Source organism: Ovis canadensis, chromosome 13, assembly GCF_042477335.2.
Source record: "Ovis canadensis isolate MfBH-ARS-UI-01 breed Bighorn chromosome 13, ARS-UI_OviCan_v2, whole genome shotgun sequence".
Lineage (NCBI taxonomy): Eukaryota > Metazoa > Chordata > Mammalia > Artiodactyla > Bovidae > Ovis > Ovis canadensis.
In genome coordinates this window covers 91,527,465-91,550,000 of record NC_091257.1, presented here as the reverse complement: position 1 = coordinate 91,550,000, position 22,536 = coordinate 91,527,465, and the positions used below count along the sequence as shown (strand labels likewise).

At 54.0% G+C, this 22,536-nt stretch overlaps 1 protein-coding gene across 11 annotated transcripts in view; it reads left to right on the top strand.

Annotated features, from left to right (window-relative positions):
• The window catches only part of SULF2 (sulfatase 2), a 124,958-nt gene that overhangs the window by 85,346 nt on the left and 17,076 nt on the right, over positions 1 to 22,536 (top strand). For all 11 annotated transcript variants that reach the window (XM_069548762.1, XM_069548759.1, XM_069548765.1 and 8 more), the window contains exons 5-11: positions 5,885 to 6,054; positions 10,757 to 10,907; positions 12,244 to 12,419; positions 14,510 to 14,638; positions 17,631 to 17,687; positions 18,178 to 18,307; positions 20,100 to 20,292. In XM_069548762.1, coding sequence (XP_069404863.1) covers positions 5,885 to 6,054; positions 10,757 to 10,907; positions 12,244 to 12,419; positions 14,510 to 14,638; positions 17,631 to 17,687; positions 18,178 to 18,307; positions 20,100 to 20,292 — 1,006 coding nt within the window. The remainder of the gene's footprint in view (positions 1 to 5,884; positions 6,055 to 10,756; positions 10,908 to 12,243; positions 12,420 to 14,509; positions 14,639 to 17,630; positions 17,688 to 18,177; positions 18,308 to 20,099; positions 20,293 to 22,536) is intronic.

The window sequence follows — 22,536 nt, the reverse complement described above, 5'->3', positions numbered from 1 at the left end:
CATTCACGTAGGTCAAGCAGTGATGATGCCACCAGCCCCAGAAGGCCCCCTCGTGTAACTCCTTCCATCAGCCACCCCTCCTACAAGGACTTCTGTCGCTCAGACTTCCAGCACTGTAGATTAACTCTGTATCCAGCTTCTTTTGCTTAATACTTTGCTGAAATCCACCCATGTTCTTACTCATGAGTGTCGCTCCTCCATCGTATCGTATTCTATAGCTTAACCTACTCCTTCCCCATATGTATCTGTGTTAGGCGCTCAGTCATGTCTGACTCTTTGCAACCCCATGGACTATAGCCTGCCAGGCTCCTCTGTCCATGGGATTCTCCTGGCAAGAATACTGGAGTGGGTTGCCATTTCCTTCTCCAGGGGATCTTCCCAACCCAGGGATTAAACCCATGTCTCCTGCATTGCAGGCAGATTCTTTCCCATCTGAGCCACCAGAGAAACCCCTACGTCATTCCTAGGCCATACTTTTGCCAGTTCTGGTTTGTTGAACTGCGATCAGGTAAGGTACATGGATCCTAGGTGGACAGCTCAGGAAATTTTCACACGTGTGCATCTGTGTAACTGCCACCGAGGTCAAATTATAGAACAGTGCCAACCCCCAGAAGGCTCCCTCATACACCGTTCCAGTCAGAAGTGTATAGTGGTATTTCATGGTAGTTTTTTTTTTTCCACAAAGGCTTTTGAAGCTCACAGGGGTTAATAATACGTGTAGAGTAATAGAGAAGACCACTGCACATAGTAAACGCCAGAATATATTAGTTCAGATCAAGACACAAAACTTTCTCTGCAAAGGGCCAAATACTAAATACTTAAGACTTTACAAGCTATAGTCTCCATTGCAACTGCTCAAGTCCACCCTTGCAGTCCAAAAGCAGCTGTAGATGATACATAAACAGATAAACCTGGCTGTGTTTCAATAAAACTTTATTTAAAAAAAAACGGGCAAGAGGCCTGACTTAGCCAGTGGGCTGTAGCTTCCTGATCTCTGGCTTAAATAATGATGATGGTGGTGATGATGACAGGAAGGAGAAGAGACTAATACTGATGGTTCATCCAAACTTATCATTAAAAAAAAAAATCATCTGGTGACTAGCAAATATTCCTGCCATCTCAGCAGCCAAAATACACTCTATCCCACTTCCCTTCTGGAGATACCAGCACATTTGGGGAGCCCTCCCAGCTTTGACAGGTAATCACCACCCATGTGTGCAAGCCTGACCAGGCCCTGAGTGGCAGAAACCACACATGGCATCACCTGGGCAGTGCCTCTCCAGACCCCGTGTCTCACTCTGCACGTAGTAGGCCTGTCTCCATGACCTCCCCAGAGCAAATTCATCCTAAAGTCTTGGTTGGGGGTGTTTAGCCAGTCTGCTGGACTCCTTGGAAATAAAGCATAGTCTCACAGGGCTGAACACACCTTTTCTCTCCTCCCAGCCTCAGTGCAGGCAGATTCTTCAAATACCCAGAAAAGTCCACTCCCTCCTTGTTAACATTCCTCACCATGTCCGCCCTGGCCTCAGCACAGCCCAATAATGAAGTTATCCAGGGGACCCCACCCCCTTGGCTGCTTTCTCACCCGTCTCCTGCCATCCACGCATCTCAGCCTGAGAATGAGAGGCAACCCCCTGACAAAGGTGGGAGAGTTCCTGGGACCCCAGTTACCGGAGACCTGGAAACAGAGAGGGATGGGGGGCCCTCGGGGGTCAGAGCTGGCTCAGGTCCAGGGTTTGGCTCACAAGGGTAGCAGTGGGTGGCAGGAGCACCAGGAGGGAACAGGAGCGAGCACGGAGTTTCCAGCCACAGCAGAGCTGGGGAGCGAGGACCCATGACTCTGGGAGGTCAGAGCATCGTTGCCAAGGCTAACCCTGGGCGCCCTGGCAGAGGCCCAGGGAAGGAAGAAACCAGCAGTCCTTCCCAAGTGCCCCTCAGAAGGCCCTCTGAGGACTCTGCCCTAATCCCTGATCCCGAAGGCGGGCAGATGCCACCAAAAGGGGTCCTCATAGCAGAGCGGAAAGAGAGAGGCAGCGTTGATGAGAAAAGAATGATGTATAAAGCAAGCCGAATGGTCAAAGAGGGCAGGAGAATGCAGAACAGGTAGCGGAAGGGAGACAGGAGTGACCAGGTGGGGAGAGGGAAGGGTCCAGGTGGTGGGAGGCTCTGCAGAAACAGTGGTTGCCGTGAACTTGAGTGCAGCCACCATTTGCACTTTCTCTCTGTTCCAGAGAAGCCTCCCTCCTATGCAGAGGCGCTTAGCCCAGCTGTTGGCTGCAAATGTGTCATTGAAGGAAATCAACCAAGAAAGCCCACTAATGCGGGAAATGACGAAATGACTGAGAGGGGTTGGTGTCTAAAGCCATCAGAGAAGCTTAGGATATAAGGACTGGTGGAAAAGCAAGCTGCAGGACTCTTCCGGGTCCCTAGTCCGATGTCACCTTCCTAGACCACCCTGTGTACTGGGCACCTCCCCGACCCCACCCCCCATCACCATGGGTGTGCCACACCTGTGTATATCACGGATTCATCTGTTAACTGTCCTCCTATTTGAACACAAGGCTCATGAAGGCAGGAGTGTTCGTCTTGTCCACTGCTGTGTTTCTTGGATGAATGGAAGTGCGCAGTATGATAGGATTCATGTAAAAGGATGCATAAAGCGACTGTAACATACGTAAGAACACATCAGGAAAGATACTTCTTTCTCAGAAGGAGACTAAAGAGGCCAAGGTTGGAAGTGGAGATGAGAGCTTATCAAAGGGAACTTCAGCTTTGTTTGTACTGTTTCAATTTTCACAAGGAAAATGCTTGATTCCTGAGGAATAATGGCTAACCCTCCTTTAGAGGGTATCACGCACCAGATACCGCTGGAATCATTGTATATGAATTAACCCATGCATTTCTCACCAGACCCTGTGAGCGATTTGCTGTTAATTTCCCTAATCACTAGATGAGAAAACTGAGGCCCAGAGAGGTGAAGAAACCAAGCCACACAGCTGGAAGGGGAATGCTCCCTGGTGGTTTAGACAATAAAGAATCTGCCTGCGATGCAGAGACCCAGTTCAGTCCCTGGGGTGGGCAGATCTCCTGAAGAAAGAAATAGCTACCCACTCCAGTATTCTTGCCTGGAGAATTTGATTCTTGTGGTCCATGGGTCTCAAAGAGTCAGACACGACTGAGTAACTAACATTTTCACTTTCAGGATTCAAACCCAGGCCATCAGGCCTCAAAATCCATTCTTAAAACTAGAGTTCTTGGGTCAAGCCCAGCCTGCCAACTGTTTTGCTACAACCCTGAGCTTAGAATGGTTTTTCCGTGTCTACTTAGCTGGAAAAAATAAAAAGAACAGCGATTTTCATGACCCATGAATATTATATGAAATTCAGATTTTAGTGTGCGTGGATAGAGTTTTACTGCAGCCTAGACATGCCCATTCATTTCTGCCGTTGCTGCTTTTCAGCCGTAACAGCAGTGATGAGTGATTGTAACTGAGACTTCTGGCCTATGAAGCCTCAAATATTTATCATCTGGCCTTTTACAGAAAAGGTTTGTTAAGACCTGATGTAAACCACCATCTACTCCTCCCAGTAATATTTTTGTTTGTCGGGGGACAAAAGATGGACCACACCAAAACACACAAAGGCCTGGGTTCTAACTCTGAATGAATTGCTTATTAGTTTGGTGGCCTTGGTTTTCCTATCTGTAAAATGGGCATTGTGTCCACTTTGCAAAGTTGCTATGAAGGTCAGTGGAACAAAGGTCTGATAACGATAAGAGCCAGTGTCCCTTGTGGGTTCCCCCGGTACCAGGCTCGTGGCTAAATGCAATATTCGCTTGTCAAGTTTGTGTGAAGTCACCATCTGAAGGGACTGGTATTAGACCCATTTTTGAAATGCAGCTATAGCAGCAGCTTGTTAATTTATATCATATAGAAAGAAATTATTTTTATGTAATGTTCTACAGGGCCCCCTTTATAAGACCCTTTTTTACTCCCCAAAATGTTTCAAGGGAAAATGCATGAAGTAACAAGTGACTTTCTCCCCTCTCTCCCCTTATCTTGCTCCCCAATTAGCACTTAGGGATCTGTCCTTCTGAATTTTTCTCTTAGTGCTCAGAAGCATATGAAGGTAGGGGTTTGGTTTCTCCTCTCCGCCCTACTCCTCCCACAAAAAAATATAAATAAATAAACTTTTCTGAAGTTTGACTCTGTAGTTTGCTCTTTCCCTTAAGAGTATATCTGGGACGATGGTCCACCTCGGTCACTATAGACCTCCTCCCCTTTTGGTGTCTGCCCAGCACTGCACAGTATGAAAGCGGCTCAGGGTCATTAGTCATCACCCCACTGCTGGTCCCTGTGGTGCAGTGACCGTCCTATGCACAGAGACGTAGTGCACGAGTGTCCCTGGAGCTGTGTGCCTCTAGAGGTGTAGGAACCCAGGGAGTATGTATGCATTTCATACAGGGTACAACAGGAGAAGGGTAGAAACTATAGCCATTTCTTCACCTTTTTTTTCCTGTAAAATAATGTCTCTTTTTGAAAGTTATCATTTTGAACAGAGCTGCTTCCTAGGAAGCAGAGGGTAAATGCTTAAGAATTCATTCCCTTCCAAGGAAATCAGCAGCTAAGGATTTACCAAGTTCAGGAAGAACTTAAATCTCAACTTCTTTGCTGAGCTTTTAAAGCCCTCATTTCCTGTCTATAACGTTCCCACTCATCCATCCTCCTGCCTGCTTATCTAAGTGGCTCTCACTGTTCTGGAGCCGCTACTGCGTGCCTGTGTTTGTGGCACGATTTGCTTGTCCCTGCATTGTCCCTGCCAACCGTTCATCCTCTTTCTATTTCTTGAACACAAGCCACGCTTGTTCCTGCCTCAGAGCCCTTGCATTTGCTGTCCCCTCTGCCTGAAACACTTCCTCCAGCTCGGTGATTCTCACTCCTGGCTTCACATTGGAGTCCCCTGGGGAGATTAAAGTCCAGTGCCCAGGCTGAACCACAGAGCAGCTAAACCAGAAGAAGGCCCAGACATCAGTAAAGCTCCCCTAAGGATTCCAGCAAGCAGCTGAGAGTGAACTCCAATGATGGAGATCTTCCCACACCCAGTTCCTTCTTGCCGCTCAGGTCTCAGCTCGAGTGTCACCTCCTCAGAGAGGCCCTCCCTGATTGCCCCAGCTCCCAATTACTTTTTGCCACATCTTGTCTTATTTCCTCCTTCTGTCACTCCTCATCACTATCTTGACTCTTTGGTTATAAGTTCGTCTGCTCCTGCCCCCAGGACAGACCCTTCAGCATTGCAGGCATGTATGCACCCTCCACAATGGGATCCCCGCTGCTGCTGCTGCTGCTAAGTCTCTTCAGTCCCTAGGGCCTTGAAAAGACTTCAGGCTTAGGGACCAAGACTCAGGAGGCCCGACTGCCAACATTTATCAGCTGTGTGACATTGGGTGATTCACTTAACTTCTCTGGGCCTTCATTTTCCTGTTCTGGAAATCAGGGCTGATCATCACACCTACTTTCTAGGACTATGTAAGAATTAACAAGCTAACACATGTAAACCCAAAAGAGTTCCTGGCACGCCGTAAGCACTCAGTAGTGTTATTATTTTAATACCTGTCATGAATGAATGACAAATTGCAATTCCTCTCCCATCCTCCCTAACCCCTCCTCAGGGTTTTTCCTCCGCTGTGAGGTGTTATCATTTGACACTCCCTGTTCTGCTTGCCTCCTTACTGTCTGGATTCCCTGTTTCACTTCATCACTCACTGCATGTCTGCCCCTAGACCAGCAGCTCCAGGAGGGCAAGGATTGTCTGTTTTGGTCACTTTTGCATGTTCAGCACAGATGCCCAGCTTCTCACACCTTCTCCTGTCTCTCCCCGGCCCCCAGGACTACCTGACGGACCTGATCACCAACGACAGCGTGAGCTTCTTCCGCACGTCCAAGAAGATGTACCCGCACAGGCCTGTGCTCATGGTCATCAGCCACGCAGCCCCCCACGGTCCTGAGGACTCAGCCCCCCAGTACTCCAGCCTCTTTCCTAATGCATCTCAGCACATGTAAGTGTCAGGGCACTGCCTCCCCTCCAGAGCTACTGGGTAACACAAAGGCGGGAGGGTCAGGCTCGGTCACAATGATGTAATGATGGAGACAAGGCTGCCTCTTCTCTCTAATCCTCCTGGTTTAAAGAACCCAGGAGCACACAGCTGATCTCTGGAGAACTGGAATACAGATCCAGTAATAACAACCCAAAGCATGCGACCGGAGTGGTTAACGTGGGGCCACATCCTCTCACCGAGATCTGTGCCTAGAACTGCCTTTCGGGTGTGTATGCTTGTGCCATAGGTTTCCTTCCAAGCCTGTGTGTTTCGTTTTGCACATTTTTAAGCATTCTTTTGAGAAGGGGTCTGTAGCTTCATCAGGCTACTAATATGTCTACAGCCTGTATAAGCTATTGACTCCATGGCAGACTCTGTTCTAAGCCCTGTGCTGGTGGTTTAGTTGCTAAGTCGTGTACGACTCTTGGGACCCCCTGGACTGTCTGTCCATGGGATTTCCCAGGCAGTAATACTGGAGTGGGTCGCCATTTCCTTCTCCAGGGGATCTTCTGCACTGAATCCCTGAATATTCCCAGTGACCCTTGATGTATGAGTTATCTATTGCTGCATGACAAGTTATCCTGAAATTGAACCACTTAGAACACCAGTGTGTAGCATCTCACAGTATCTGTGAGTCACGAATCTGGGGGCTACCTGTCTGGTTCTGGCTCAGGGTCTCCAGAGGATATAATCAAGATGTCAGCTGGGGTGCCACCACCTGAGGCTTGCCTGGGCTCACACACAGGGCTGCCTCTGACCTAGGGCCAAAGCAGTCTTTTATAACCTGATCTCAAAAGGACACACCATCTCTACCATACTCTACTCATCACACGGACCAGTGGGAGGGGGCTACTCACGGTAGAATTGGGGGCCGTTGAGGGCTGTCTTGGAGGCTGCCTGTCAGGGAGGTGAGGTAAGTTCCCTAAGGTCACACAGCTGGTAAATGGCAGAGCTCAGATTCACATCCGGCCCCCATTCCTGCCTGCCGTCTCTCTGCCCACCTCTCCAGTCCTCCTTCTTCCAGCAGGCTAGAAAATCTTTCTGGAATCTTCTGCATTCCTCTGCCTCAAACCACCTCCTGCTCAGCCATGATGCTCAGCAAACCTTCTCTCTGACATTGGGGTGGCAAGAGCAGGGCAGTTTGGAGCCCGCCTGAATATTCCAGGTGTTTAAGTTTCCTTACAATCAGAATGCATCGCCGTCCTCACCCCGCTCGCTGTGATTCCTTTCTGACAGCACCCAGAGTGGCTCCTGGGGGGTGAGGCAGCGTGTCCGCAGACCCCCTGGTCTTTGGGAAGCAGGGTTGGACAGGTGAGGAAGAGCCACATCCCAGGACAGCAGCACCGCCTCTCCCCAAAGCTGGCCTGGGGGCCCCACCCGCGCGCTCCTCCCGCCTGGGAGGCCAGCCTGCCACCCCCAGCCTCTGCAGAGGGAGTATGAGGCCAGCTCGGTGCTGCCGACGGGATGGGGTGGGGAGAAGTTTCGCTTGGCTTCTGCAGTGTCTCCTCTAAAAGGGGTGCTGGCCCCCCCACCAGCAGCCCTGGAGTTTCGTGATGAGGTTGCTTGACATAGCCTGCTCATTTATTTTCCCTTTGAAATGAAAATTATAGATCTTGAACATGAGCACCGCCTACTATTACTTACCCAGAGCGCCCCCCGCACCTTATTAGGAGTGTGTTTGGAAGGCTCTCTTATCTCTGGGGTATAATCATTTTCAAAACAAACCTCCAGACCAGAAAGTTCTGCAGCTGGGATGTTTAATTACAACAGTCAGGGGGCAGAGGAGGGGCCAGAGCCCTCAGGTCGGAGTTCCAGATCTTTTCGTCACGAGGCCCCTGTCAGAGACTCTCACCCCTTCAAGCCTGCGTCACGTTCTCTGCTGGGCTTTGGGTTCTGGCAAATGCTGCTCATTGCGATGCGGTCCCACTGCACCTGCCCAGGGCCCCATCTACCCTCCCCAGCTTCGTACATACAGAGACGCACACAGACACACACAAACACACACACAGATACAGACACAAATATACAAATAGATACACACAGATGTACACTCAAACTGGGCTTCCCTGGTGGCTCAGATGGTAAAGAATCTGCCTGCAGTGCAGGAGACCAGGTTCCGTCCCTGGGTTGGGAAGATCCCCTGGAAAAGGGGATGGCAACCCACTGCAGTATTCTTACCTGGAGAATCCCATGGACAGGGGAGCCTGGTGGGCTAAAGTCCACAGACTTGCAGAGAGTCCGACACGACTGAGCGACTGACACATTCACATACACAAATACACCAATGCGCACACAAACACAGATACACAGAACACACAGATACACAAAGACACACAGATTACACAGATACACAGACATGTACACGCAGGCCCATATACAGACACACACACACAGATACACAAATATACACAGAAACAGACACCCGAACACACAGATACAAAGATCTAAGCACATACACACACACACAGATACACAAACACACACAGAGACGCACATAAACACAGATGCAAACACAGACACACAAAACATGCAAATACACCACCATACAGGCATGCAGGTACAGAGACAGGCGCACACACACAGACACACACACGCAGCCAGAGCGTCCTCGGAGTGTGGCATCTGACCGGGTCACGGGCCTCTCCTTCCATCACCCAAGGGAGCCAGGCCCAGGCTCGCTTCTTGGGGTGGGGGTGGGGCCAGGCTTCCAGACACAGAGCGAGGGGCCAGAAGGGGCGGCAGAAGAGGGGATGTTGTCCTTCAGGCTGGACAAGCAGACATTCCTCGGATTCTTTCAGAGGTGAGGGCTTCGCCTCTTTGTTCAGCAGTCGGCTGGGTTCCCGTGAAAATGTGACCCCATCCCAGGGGAGCATGGAGAGCCTGGCCCCAAGCATGTCCCCAGATCCTGCTCCAAAAGCCGTCTCCAGAGAAGGGGCTTCAGAAAGCAGACTCTTGACAGACTCACCCCTCACTGTTCTCCAGGGCAGACACCAGCCCCTTAGAATCTAACAGATTCAAGGATAATTGCTCAGAATTGCATCCAGAATCCGGGCCCCTGGGGCCATGGGAACAATTTCCCCAAACCACCAACCAGCCCTGAGGGCGTCTCTCTGTGCTGTTCCTGCCGCCCGCAGCCCCCCTTGGTGCGGGAGGTGGGCTTGCCCCTGGGAATGTTCTGCATGTGGGTCAGGCCTTAAGCCGGCCGGTGGGGCAGAGCCGCGTTCCTCGCGGCAAGCGGCAATCGAATGAGCCAGGGCAGATTTAGCGGCAGGAGACCAGCCAGTAACGCAAAGTCCAGGAGTCTTGTGACCACTCCGTCTACATGGCAACCATCTCCATAACTATGGGCTCCCGTGAGCTGCAGGGTCTTTCCTTCCACCCCGGGGAAAGTTCTCTGAAGTTGAGGGGGCTGAGGTCCCGAGGAAGGGAGGACATTTGGGACCCTAATCCCCTCCCTGACCCCCTCAGCCCTCCCCCCTTAATAGCCCTCTTGAAAAGCTTTTGTCTTCAAGGAGAGGAAGCTTAGCCCCTGTTTGCACTTTTGCCTGGGGAAGGGGAGGGTGGTAAGATCCGAGTGGCCCCTGGCCTTCCAGTATCATCAGACCCCTTACGAGGGGCACCCTTGCCTTGTGGGGTTTCCCACTCCTGAGCTCAGCCCCCAGCTCTACCTTTGGCAAGGTCGTCCCCTCACTGGGCCGCGAGTCTCCATTTCTCACTCAGGGTGAGTAAAAGTAGCCCCAGCGCCTAGGGCGGTTCTGAATATTAAATGAGATGATACAGGCAGAGCCTTCTGGGTGCACCCAGCACATGGCCAGTGCTCATCCGAGGTCAGATTATCATGTGTTTATTCGTTTATCATTGAGCATCACAGCTGACCCCACAGTAGAAGTCTCAGAGCTCAGTGGCTCCACCAGTCACTCAGTGAGACCGTGGGCAGGTCCCGGAACTCCTCTGACCCCCGTTTCCTCTTTTTTAAAATGGGAGATTAAACCACACAGGAAGAATAATTGTGACAAGTCGTAGACTCAGCCTGTCCCAAATGCACACATTCAGGCCATTCTCACAGTTTTGCCTGACTATTATCAACTGAATCTTTTAACCAATTTCCTTTTTAAACAAAACAAAACAAAATCTATTGCAAAAGGAAATTCCAGGTGACACACCTTAATTAGCCACGATAACTGGCGCTCGCCATCTCCCCAATGTAGCTGAAAAATGAATGCAGTGCTGTGTCCGTGGGTGGTTCTCAACTTGAACTTCTCCCCTCCTGCACAAAGGGAGGTGGGCAAATCCGAGGGAGGAGAGAGCCCAGCACAGGCTGAGACTTCGGCCTTGATGCGCTGGGCATGCTGGCAGGGCTGAGACGGGAGGGACAGTCCTCCTGGGGGCCTCCAGGTCCCCTGTCGCTGTGTCCCCCCCCAGTCTTCCCACGGGCATGCCCCACCCACAGAGAGATGCTGACCTAACCTGGGGGCAGAGCCCCCGACATGCTGGCGTCCAGAGGGGCAGGGTTTCAGTCTGGGCTGCAGCCCTGGCACAGAGCGGCTGCTTCCCCAGGCATATTGGGGCGGGGTGGGGGGTGGGGCGGCGGGGGGAGCTGGGGGGTAGGGCCCAGCACCCCAACCCGCGGCCTGGTCTGACTCTATGCGTGTCTGCCCACCAGCACCCCAAGCTACAACTACGCGCCCAACCCCGACAAGCACTGGATCATGCGTTACACGGGGCCCATGAAACCCATCCACATGCAGTTCACCAACATGCTGCAGCGGAAGCGCCTGCAGACCCTCCTGTCGGTGGACGACTCCATGGAGACGGTAGGCTGCCCTCCTCCCGCCCCGCCCCGCCCCCAGCATCCGGAACCGGGCAGAAGGGAGAGGCACCCCGAAACAGCTTTGAGTGATCCAGATGGAACCCCAGCCCTTGGGGAACTGTTCCAGCTCTGGTTGGTCCACTACAGCAACCACGTGTGGCCACGTACGCTTTTTAACAGCTTTCTGGAGAATACCGCACAGTTCAAATACCGCACAGTTCAAATACCGCCCAGCTCACTCGATTCAAGCATACGTTTCTGTGGGTTTTCACTTATTCACAGAGTTGTACGATCATCGCCACAGTTGGCCTTAGAACAGTTTCGTCACCCCGAGAGAGAAACCCTGCAGCCCTTAACCATCACCCCAAACCACCACCCCCAACCCCTCCACCTTAGGCAGTTCGTCATCTACTTTGTGTCTCTGTGAATTCACCTATTCTGGACATTTCCTATAAAAGGAACCCTACAATATGTGGCTTTTTTGTATCTGGCTTCTTCCACTTTGTGCGATGATTTCAAGGGTCACTTGAAAGTACTTAATTTTTTTGTTGTTGCTGAAAAATATTCCATTGCCTGGATATGTATTTTTAAATTTATCCATGACTATTTAAGTTCAGTAAGGGCTTCCCTGGTGGCTCAGACAGTAAGGAACCTGCCAGCAATGCAGGAGCCCTGGGTTCGATCTGTGGGTCAGGAAGATGCCCTGGAGAAGGGAAGGGCTACCCACTCCAGGATTCTTGCTTGGAGAATCCCATGGGCAGAGGAGCCTACCATGAGCTACAGTCCATGGGGCCACAAAGAATCAGACAGCACTGAGCAACTAACATTGTCACTTCCCAATAAAATGTAAAATTCCGTTCCTCAGTTGCACTGGCCACATTTGAAGTGCTGAATAGCCACATGTGGCTCATACCACAGGTGTTAAAATCACCTGCATCACAGAGAGTTCTGCTATGGGTCACAGACTCCTGCCTTGGGCCAGTCATCCATCCATCCATCCATCCCACAGCATCTGTTGAGCGCCAGCACACACAGCCCCCAGCAGGGAACAAAATGACAGAAGGCCCACCCAGATGGGACCTACATTCCAGTGCACGGAGACACAGTCCACAAATAAGTGCCGAGAAGGCAAGCAAAGGGGGGCGGGAGGTGAGGAGGCCCTAGTGACCCCTGGGTCAGTCCCAGCGGCCCCACCGAGAGGTGACAGTTGAGCGAAGACCTGAAGCAGGGGAGGGACAGGTCCTGAGACCCCAGCACTCCGCCCCTTTAGGGGAGAGCAGACCGGGTGCCCACTGCCCGCTGGCCCTCCCCGCATCCTCACTGCTCTGCCTGCGTTTCAGATTTACAACATGCTGGTGGAGACGGGCGAGCTGGACAACACCTACATCGTATACACGGCCGACCACGGCTACCACATCGGCCAGTTCGGACTGGTGAAAGGGAAGTCGATGCCCTATGAGTTCGACATCAGGGTCCCGTTCTATGTGAGGGGCCCCAACGTGGAGGCCGGCTCCCTGTAAGTGTATCACCCCACCCCCAGCACCCCGCAGTTCCGGGGAGGCTTCCAGGCTCGTTAGCACCCACAAGGGCAAGCATCAGGCAACTCAGCGGACAGCCCCCGGCCACTCCCCTGGGAGCACGGGATTTGGGCAGGTGGGCCTGGGTGCCGAGTGAAGGGGCGGTGATGTCACCCAGGGTGGGTTCTGATCGTCGCCTTCCCCTCTGTTGGGGAAGGGGAGGCCAGGACTGTTAGCACCCGAGAAAACAGACTGTTCGTGGCGGGCACTGTGCCAGAGAGTCAGGGAACCGGACTGTGTGGCCCTGCCAGCACATGGAGATGCCACCTCGACTTCTGTCTGTTCTAACTTGTGGTGGGCCTGGCGGTTGTCAGGGAGGGGCCCTGGGCTGAGGTCAGCAGGGCTGGCTCAGTGGCAGCGCCAAGGGAACCAGCCTACCCCCAATCCTTCCCCGAGGGCCACGTGGGCCCTCTGCCAGCCATCCCTGTGGGTTAACCTTTGAAATGACACGTCCTGGCAGCAAAAATGTCGTGTCTGGGGCAGGGAGGGGTAGAAAGGCCAGTAATCATAGCTGCAGCTTCCTCAAGTCAGCCGGGATGTTATGGAGACCAACTCGAAGGGTCTTTTGAAATGCACGTTGTCACTGCTCTGGCGCTTATTGGGTCTGACTTCCGTCCGAGCCCTGAACGCACGCAGACACTGACTCGGCTACAGGATTCCTCCTGAAAGGGCAACATCTTGGGACCAAGATGTTCCTGCCCCGCCCGGGAGGTTTGGTGGAGCTTCCAGGAGGCAGGCAGCGCGAGCTATAGCCCAGCCTCATCTCTCGTCCTCTGCCGACCTCAGTGGGTCCCTCCCTGTCTGGATCTCAGAGTCCCCACCTATAATCATAGCTATTATAATAATAGCCATGTTGATACAGTGTGATTCTTCAGGCTTTGGTCTAAGCACCTTCTATCCAGGTAACTGAGTTAAGCATGATAACAAGCCTCTAAGGTAGATGTGAGTGTTATCTATGTTTTAAACACAAGCAAACGGAGGCTCGGGTTAAATTGCCTGAGATTACATAGCACAGAAGAGAGGAGCTGGAATTTGTCTCAAAACCAGGTTTCTGATACTTGTAAATGTTTTTCCGTATTTGAGAAGAATGTATGACCATTAAAATCATTAGGATTACTTGCTTTCGGAAAGAGATGGGCTGAACTGTAATCCAGCAACCGTCATTACACTGGTCAGCCTCAGAGTCTGTGATCTGCTTCTTAGGACTCAAAACCCAGAGAGGCTCAGCTGGGGAAGGACCCGTCTCTCCACGCACAGGGTTGTTCAGGTGCAGACGGAGGACTTGAGCCCACACAGCCGGCCCCCCAGAGTGTTCACCAGGCATCCTTTCTGGGGGTGAACTTGTGGCAAGGAGCGAGGGAGGGACGGCTAACAGGACAGAGGCGTGGGTCATGTGACGTCCCCCTGCTCTGACGTCCCACCCCCTTTGCCTGTCCTGTCGGCTGGGCCCACCCTCAAGGGGAAGGGATCACACAGGCTGTGAACCCCGGAGCTGGGCATCCTGGGGCCACTGAGTCTGTCATCTGCCTCTTTGGTAATCGTCGAGCGAAGAACCAGAGGTGGTTCAAGTGCTCACCGGGGCCACGGAGGAAGGATGTTTAGGCAAAGGGGGACCCCAGGGCGAAGGCCCAGAGGCCGGGCTGTGCTCAGCCTTTCAGGAGCAGCGAGGGGGCCAGTGTTCACATCAGAGGCTCAGAGAAGGGTCCGGGGGAAGGTCCAGGGTTTGGTGTGCGTCTCAAAAGAAAGTGTTCTCCATTCAGGAGTTGGGGCAGGCAGAGCCTTCCTGGCAAAAGAAAGAGCCAAGCAGAAGCCAGCTGTGGGCCTGTGAACTGCAGCCCCCCGTGGTTGTGCAGAGGGTGGGAAGGTGAGCGCTGGGCTTCAGCTGAATCGAGCGTGCAGGGAGGAGCTTTGAGGGCCAGGGTGCAGGAGAGGGACATGATGGATGGCAGCTTTCCAGCCTGCCCGCCCCAGGGGAGGCTGGGTCACTACTGCCCTGGTGACCGAGTCCTTCTCGCCCCGCCTCCCTCAGGAATCCCCACATCGTCCTCAACATCGACCTGGCCCCCACCATCCTGGACATCGCTGGGCTGGACATCCCCTCGGATATGGATGGGAAATCCATCCTCAAGCTACTGGACACGGAGCGGCCGGCAAATCGGTGAGGGGATGGGGTGGGTGCTGGGGTGCCAAGCACCCCAAACTGTCTGAGCTCCTGGCCTAGCTGTGTGGGTCTGGGGGGCAGGGGTTTCTCCAGACTCAGAGCTAGGGTTCTAGGGCCCTGCATCCTGACCACTTACCTGTCGTGGTGCGGGGCGGGGGGCAGGAAAGGAAGCTCCCTCTCTGAGAGTCCACCTTTCCAGCTAGAATATAGCCACAGTGACCCGCTGAGGACCCGCCACAGCTCAAATTGGGTGAAACTAAAAAAATAACAGCTATTGGAGCTGGCATTAATTAAGCACTTACTGTATGCCAGCCTTGTTCTGAGTGCTTTGAAGCAGATTTTATCATTTTAATCTTCACAGTGACCCAGTGAGGTAGGCATTATTATGACCCCAGCTTGGAAATTGAATCCCAGAGCCGTCAAGTGACTTGTCAGAGTTCTCTTGGCGCAGGTCTGGCTCCCACTCCAGGCATCCAGACTCTAGGCTAGAGGCTACACTCTTAATCGCCATGATTTGTGGCTCTAATGCCGGATAGTATTGGGAACATATTCCTGGGTATCCTGGAGGCAAACAAAAGAACAGTGTTGTTCAGTCATGTTCAACTCTTTGCAACCCCATGGACTGCAGCACGCCAGGCCTCCCTGTCCATCACCAACTCCCAGAGCTTGCTCAGACTCATGTCCATTGAGTCAGTGAGGCCATCCAACCATCTCATCCTCTGGCGTCCCTTTCTCCTCCCACCTTCAATCTTTCCCAGCATCATGGTCTTTTCCAGTGAATCAGTTCTTCACATCAGGTGGCCAAAGTATAGGAGCTTCAGCTTCAGCATCAGTCCTTCCAATGAATATTCAGGACTGATTTCCTTTAGGATGGACTGGTTGGATCTCCTTGCAGTCCAAGGGACTCTCAAGAGTTTTCCCCAACACCACGGTGCAAAAGCATCAATTCTTTGGTGCTCAGCTTTCTTTACGGTGCAACTCTCACATCCATATGTGACCACTGGGAAAACCATAGCTTTATCTATACGGTGTTGTTTTAGTCGCTCAGTCATGTCCGACTCTTTGCACTCCCATGGACTGTAGCCCGCCAGGCTCCTCTGTCCATGGGATTCTCTAGGCAAGAATCCTGGAGTGGGTTGCCATTTCCTTCTCCCACTATACAGTGATGGTGAGCAAAAACTAGGTGGGAAGGTGAGCTGAGTGTGGTCAAACAGGAAGGTGGAGGACGCAGTCACTGGCGTGACAGCAGCGGCATCTAGCGGCCCTCAGTGTAACTGCCCACCGAGATAAGGGCCCCACTACACTGATGGATGCAGCCTCCAGCTGGTACCTCCTGCTGCTCAGAGGGGCCGGCCAGGTGGGCACTGTCTGTCCAAGACTGAGTGTCCTGTAGAAGGAACCGCCTCTGCTGAGCCTCCTCCCTCTGACTAGGAGGTTTTATGAGCTGTAAGGGTACAAAATGGGCGTGTTTGGGGAGGGCGGGGGTGCTGTGTTGGGAGCCAGGACTCTGGGGAGTCGAGTGCAGAATGGAAGCGTTCTCTCTCAGCCTGAGGCCCTGTCTGGGAAGTGGAAACGATGGCGCGAAACTCCACAAAATGCACACTTAAATCCAATGACAGAGGATCAAAGGGAAAAACATCCCCCCAAACACAATGTAATTAACCTGAAGTCAGGAGAAGCGTTTCATCTGGTGCTGAAGTAAAAGGGGAGCGATCTCTTCCAGCGCCCAGGGAGCTGCCAGGCTTCCTGGGAGTCACGGAGGGGCACACACGTGACTACGCGTGACTCTGAGCGACTGACCTGGGTCGTTCTGCCCCATGTTCAGACCCAAGGCTCTAGGGAAGTGCAGCTCTGCTGTGGGCGGGGAGGTGTGTGTGTGTCTGTGTGTGTCCATGTATGTTCATGTATGTGTTCGTGTGTGTCCGTGTGTGTGTCCATGGGTATGTTTCCATGTGGGTGTGTGTCCATGTGGGTGTGTCTGTGTCTGTGTGTCTGTATGGGGGTGTGGGTGTGTATCCGTGTGTCTGTATGGGTGTGTGTCCGTGTGTCTGTGTGGGTGTGTGTCTGTAGGTGTGGGTGTGTCCATGGGTGTGTGTATGTCCATGTGGGTGTGTGTCCGTGTGGGTGTGTGTCCGTGGATGTGGGTGTGTCCATGCGGGTGTGTGTCCGTGTGTGGGTGTGTGTCCGTGTGTGCATGTGTCCATGTGTCTGTATGGGTGTGTGTCCATGTGGGTGTGTGTCCGTGTGTGGGTGTGTGTCCGTGTGTGGGTGTGTGTCCGTGTGTGGGTGTGTGTCCATGGGTGTGGGTGTGTCCGTGGGTGTGTGTCTGTGTCCATGGGTGTGTGTCCATGTGGCTGTGTCTGTGTGTGTGTGTCCATGTGTCTATATGGGTGTGTGGGTGTGTGTCTGTGTGTCTGTATGTGTGTGTGTCCGTGTGGGTGTGTGTCCATGTGTCTGTATGGGTGTGTGTGTGTCCATGTGGGTGTGTGTCCATGTGGGTGTGTGTCCGTGGGTGTGGGTGTGTCCGTGCAGGTGTGTGTCCATGTGTGGGTGTGTGTCCATGTGTGCGTGTGTCCGTGTGGGTGTGTGTCCATGTCTGGGTGTGTGTCCGTGGATGTGTGTATGTCCATGTGGGTGTGTGTCCATATGGGTGTGTGTGTGGGGGGGTGTGTCCATGTGGGTGTGTGTCCGTGTGTCTGTATGGGTGTGTGTCCGTGTGGGTGTGTGTCCGTGGGTGTGGGTGTGTCCGTGGGTGTGTGTATGTCCATGTGGGTGTGTGTCGTGTGTGTGTCCGTGTGTGGGTGTGTGTCCGTGTGTGCATGTGTCCATGTGTGGGTGTGTGTCCCTCACTTGCCCTGGCTGCCCCCGGGGTTTGCACTGCTTGTGAATCAAGGCTGGCTCTGAGCGCCATCCCTGCTTCTGGAAGGATGGAGGGACGTGGGAGCCCCCTGCATTGATGAGAAGATGGACATGTGCTTTCTCCCCCCAGGTTTCACTTGAAAAAGAAGCTGAGGGTCTGGCGGGACTCCTTCCTGGTGGAGAGAGGGTGAGTGCCAGGGTCTGGAAGAGCCGCCCCAGGGCGACACTGGGCAACCCCGACCCGTGCCTCCCAGGAAGCGTCCAGCAGCCCCACCTGCACCTGCGATACTACAAATGTCAAGGGCAGGAGGGAGGTTGATGCTGTTCCACCACCTTCCACCAGGGGCTGGGAGCCTGTGTCCTCGGACCCCTGGACACAGGAAGCCGTTCGCTGTCCCTGTGGTTGATACGGAACTTACGTCTGGACGCCCCCTGTACCCTTCAGACACGCTTTGTCCTGCCTGGACAATGTTGTACATGCTTTTTCGTTTATTTGCCAACTCACGAAACTTGGGACGCGTCTTATAAAATCCCCACTTCCTAAGTCTCTTAACCGTCGGAAGACACGGCCCGGTTGGATACACGTGCTCCCTGGTGACGCTGCACCAGGGCTGAGTGGGGCCACGTGCCCCCCCAGAGCTGGGCCACCAGCTCCGCTTCTGCTCTCTGCCCCACAGCAAACTGCTGCACAAGAGGGATGGCGACAAGGTGGATGCCCAGGAGGAGAACTTCCTGCCCAAGTACCAGCGTGTCAAAGACCTGTGTCAGCGCGCCGAGTACCAGACAGCATGCGAGCAGCTGGGGCAGGTGAGGATGCTCAGCGCGGCCCTGGGGCCGGGGACGGGGCCCCTCCTTCCTTCTCAGAGGCCCCCCAAAACCGCGGCCCAGGCCTGCTTCTCAGAGCAGCAGGCCAGTGTCCCTGATGAGGTGCGACACCCAGGGTGATGCCAGACAACGCTCAGAAAATCCTGCTCCCATCAGAGGAAAGCTCCCACCCCGGGTGCACATGCGTCTTTAGCTGCTCTGAGACTCTTGCCCGATCCCTCTTTAACAAAGACGCAGCCGGCCTCTGCACAGTATTTATAAAGTTAAATGACTATTTCCATTGTATTTACTCTCCCAGATCATCTTTGTGGCTGGCTTTCCGCTTTTATAGGAACAACAGGAAATTACCTTCTGACGTAAACAAGTTTAGGTTGTAAAAATGCAAGCGGATTTCAAGAGAAATGTTAAGGAAAATATAATCCAGACAGTATTTGGAGATAACAGCAACTGTGACGGTGGTTTGGGAGAGTCTGAACTCGATTTTCTGAGGCCTGGGAGGCCAATGTGGGCTCTGGAGAGGACGGGGAGTGAGGACGGAGATTTGTAGAGAGACGCCAGCCCGAGGCGAGGCTCAGGGGGAGAGAGGCGGGCAGATGAGCAGGGGGAGCAGGTGGGGGTGCCCTGGAAAGGCCCAGGCGCCGCCAACAGAAGGTGCTTCCCTGCCTTGGTCTGCGAGCTGGGACTTTGAGCCATGCTGGCTCAGGCCTGGAGATGCAAGCCCATTTCACCAGGAACAGGAAGTAAACCTGGGACCTCCACATTCCATTTCTCCTTAATAAACCCATGGGTTGCCAAGGCTGGGGCACCAGTTGGCTGCATGTCACAGGTTGCATCCAGGCAGCTCTGTCTTATCGCTGGACTCAGAATTGGCACCAACCTGTCCTCACAATCCCCCTGCCCCATCCAGCATTTGTTCACGACCCCCTCCCAGCCCCTCTCTCTGCCGTGGAGGGCATCAGGAACCCGCCCGTGCCCCTGGAGCTCTTTGGGTCATACTGGAGCAGCAGTCAAGGCTGCCTCTGTTGCCAGGCACAGGAAGAAAGCCCTGGACAGAAAGCTCTGGCCTCCCAGAGCCGACCATCTGGGCAGACCCCAGAGGGGCTCAGATTTCAGTTCTGAGCTTCAGGGAATGAATCAATGAGGCCACGAGGGGCCTTTGTCCCCCTGGGACTGTAGTCAAATCCCCCTGCTGGCCCATCCCCACCCTCTCCCTGCAGATTGGGGGTCTGGCAGTCCCACACGGTGAGAGGGCTGCCTGATCTGTCTTTGAAACCAATTATCCAAGCGCACTGCTTAACCCAAAGAAAGGAGCACATGGGGTGGGAGGAGCCAAGGCCAGCTGGGGAGGCCTCTGCCACGGGCCCTAGGATCCCAGCCCAGACACCCACCTCCCACCTCTGGCAGATGCAGTCACACCCTGCCAACCACTCCCCCTACCCCACCCCACCGCCACTGCCTGCCTCATGCTACACCTTCTGGAAGCACCCTTCCCTGTGTACCAGCCACGCCCTCCAACCCAAGTGCTTTTCTCCTACGGGGCTTCCCTGTGGCTGGGTTCCCGCTCAGCCACAGCGCATCACCCTGGGTACCATTTCTCTGCTCCCCCGACAGCGGACAGGTATTCATCCATCACAGAGCAGCTCATTCCAGGCACCAGCCGGTGTCCAGTCGGGGCCAAAAGAGGGACGCGCCTGGGGTGGCTGGGAGCAGGCAGCAGGGAAGCGGCGGGGCGGGTGAGCAGGCCCGGGAGGCTGAGGCCACGCGTGTCTTGCAGAAATGGCAGTGCGTGGAGGATGCGTCGGGGAAGCTGAAGCTGCACAAGTGCAAGGGCCCTGTGCGGCCCGGGGGCAGGGCCCTCTCCAACCTGGTGCCCAAGTACTATGTGCCAGGCAGCGAGGGCTGCGTCTGCGACAGCGGGGACAGCCAGCTCACCCTGGCCGGACACCGGAAGAAGCTCTTCAAGAAGAGTAAGTGGGACGGGAGGGACGGGGAGGGAACGCACCTGAGCAGCCTTGCTTGTTCATTCAAACAAACTCACGTGCTGTGCACCATCAATCCACCCAGCCCCAGGTGGGGTGGACAGGGAGCATAAAGGAGGAGATGAGCGTGTAGAGGGCTGAGAAGAGCAGGAGCATAAAGAGAAAGGGAGGGGAGAGGGGTCTGTCCCTGGGCCACGTGGTGGGGTCCTTCTGAGACCAGAAGACCCTGGAGGGCTTTGAGCAGAGGAGCCAGGATCAGATTTGTGCTTCCATAGCATTCCTCCAGCTGGACTGCAGGCACTGGACAGGTTCGCCTGCAAAGCGCTAAAAGATGCTGAATCCCCCAGTGCCGGCTTCCAGACGAGGCCAAGCCAAGGCGACGCCCTTCAGCCTCCTGTCTACCTGCCTGCAAGCGCGCTAAGTCACTGCAGTCGTGTCCGACTCTGTGACCCCATGGGCTGTATAGCCCGCCAGGCTCCTCTGTCCATGGGTTCTCCAGGCGAGGATACTGGAGTGGGGTGCCATGCCCTCCTCCAGGGCATCTTCCTGACCCACGGACTGAACCCACAGCTCTTACGTTTCCTGCGTTGGCAAGGGCGTTCTTTACCACTAGCACCACCATCTGCTTGGCATCCTGTCCCTGGCATCACATATCTTTCTGCAGTGACTTCACCATCTAAAGTGGCCCCAAGGTGGCACTGACATCTTGCGTCGGGTCCCCAAGCCCCAGCTGGCTGGGATGTGCTTTAAAGAGGGAAACGTGGGTGAGATGAGCTTCCGGCTGCTACCTTGAGTTCAGTGTCAGAGAATCACCACGCGCATGAAGTCGGGTGTCTTTACACAAAATGGAGACACAGTGTGCAACACGGTTCCACATTGATGGTTGACAGGTGTGCTGTGACCCAAGGCTGGCAGGAACCTCACCCCACGTTTGCCCCAGGAGCACTGGTTCCCGACTCGCTAGTTCAGCGTCAGGGTGATGCTATGGAACAAGACCACCTAGAGTAACAGGAACCCGCTGCACCGTTGACCCTTGAACAACGACGGTCCCCCTGCACGCAGATGGTCCTCAGTAGTAAATACTACAGTTCTGCATCATCTGTGGTTTGAATCTATGGATGTGGAGAAACCATGGATACTGGAGGGAGGGGGGTTAACTATGAGTTACATGCAGATGACCCCAGCCTTGTTCAAGGTCAGCTGTACTTTGGAGAGGGTAGAGCACCCCCATCCCAAGTGGAAAAGTTGCCTTAGCCTTCACACCTCCCCACAGCAGGGGCCAAAGGACAGAAAGTTAGGAAGCCAGCGACCAGAGGAGGCGCCTAGGGAAGTCCTCTCAACCTGGCCGAACCCTCCCAGCGGGTGGTCACGGCCCCATTCTGAGGGTCACCTCCCCTGGAGAGCATGCCCCCTGCTAAACGTTCAAATGAGGGCGCGCCTGGGCTTGGAGGATGTTTGGCGGGCTCGGGTGCCAGGACATGGTCCCAGCGAGATGGGTCCCCTGGCTGGAGTGTCGCCCCCAGAGCTGGGCACTTGCCCAGGCCACCATTGCTCTAACCCCCTAACCCAAGGGGAGCCAAAGCCTGATCCGAGACTTTGGCTGTTTCTCTGTCTTCTTTCGCGGTGGTCCCATCAGCATTACCTGATGCTCAGCACTGTGGCCGTTTCTGACTGTGAAGTTCAGTAGCTTTAAGGACCCGGCCAGTGTTGGGTGGCCATCACCACCGTGCGTCCCCAGCTCTCTTCCTCTGGCAGAACTGAAGCTCGGCACCCGAGAAACACTGACGCCCCACCTCCCCTCCTCCCGCTCTTGGCAGCCACCCCCCTGCTTTCTCTGAGTTTTCCTCTTGTAGGTACTTCACAGAAGCAGGATCACACAGGATCTGTCCTTCCTGTCTGGCTTTTTTCACCCGGCATCAGGGTTTATCCGCGTTGTAGCCTGCATCAGGATCCCCATCCTTTTTCAGGCTGAGTGAGACTCCCCTGTAGCCTAATTAGAGACTGGCTATCCAGCGGTGAGCTCAGAGGGCTTCTCCTGTCTTTGCAGAGGACACCTTCGTTACGAGAGCTGGTTTGTCTCCATAACGACCCAGCTTCTGCCTCGAACGGCACTTCCCCACTGATGGTCCCCTGTTATAACTCCTCACTAGCTGATTAGTAACTGCTAAGCTAATCTCTTTTCAGCTGAATAAAATGATTGGTTTCCAGATTGAATTACACAGTTAAGATCTT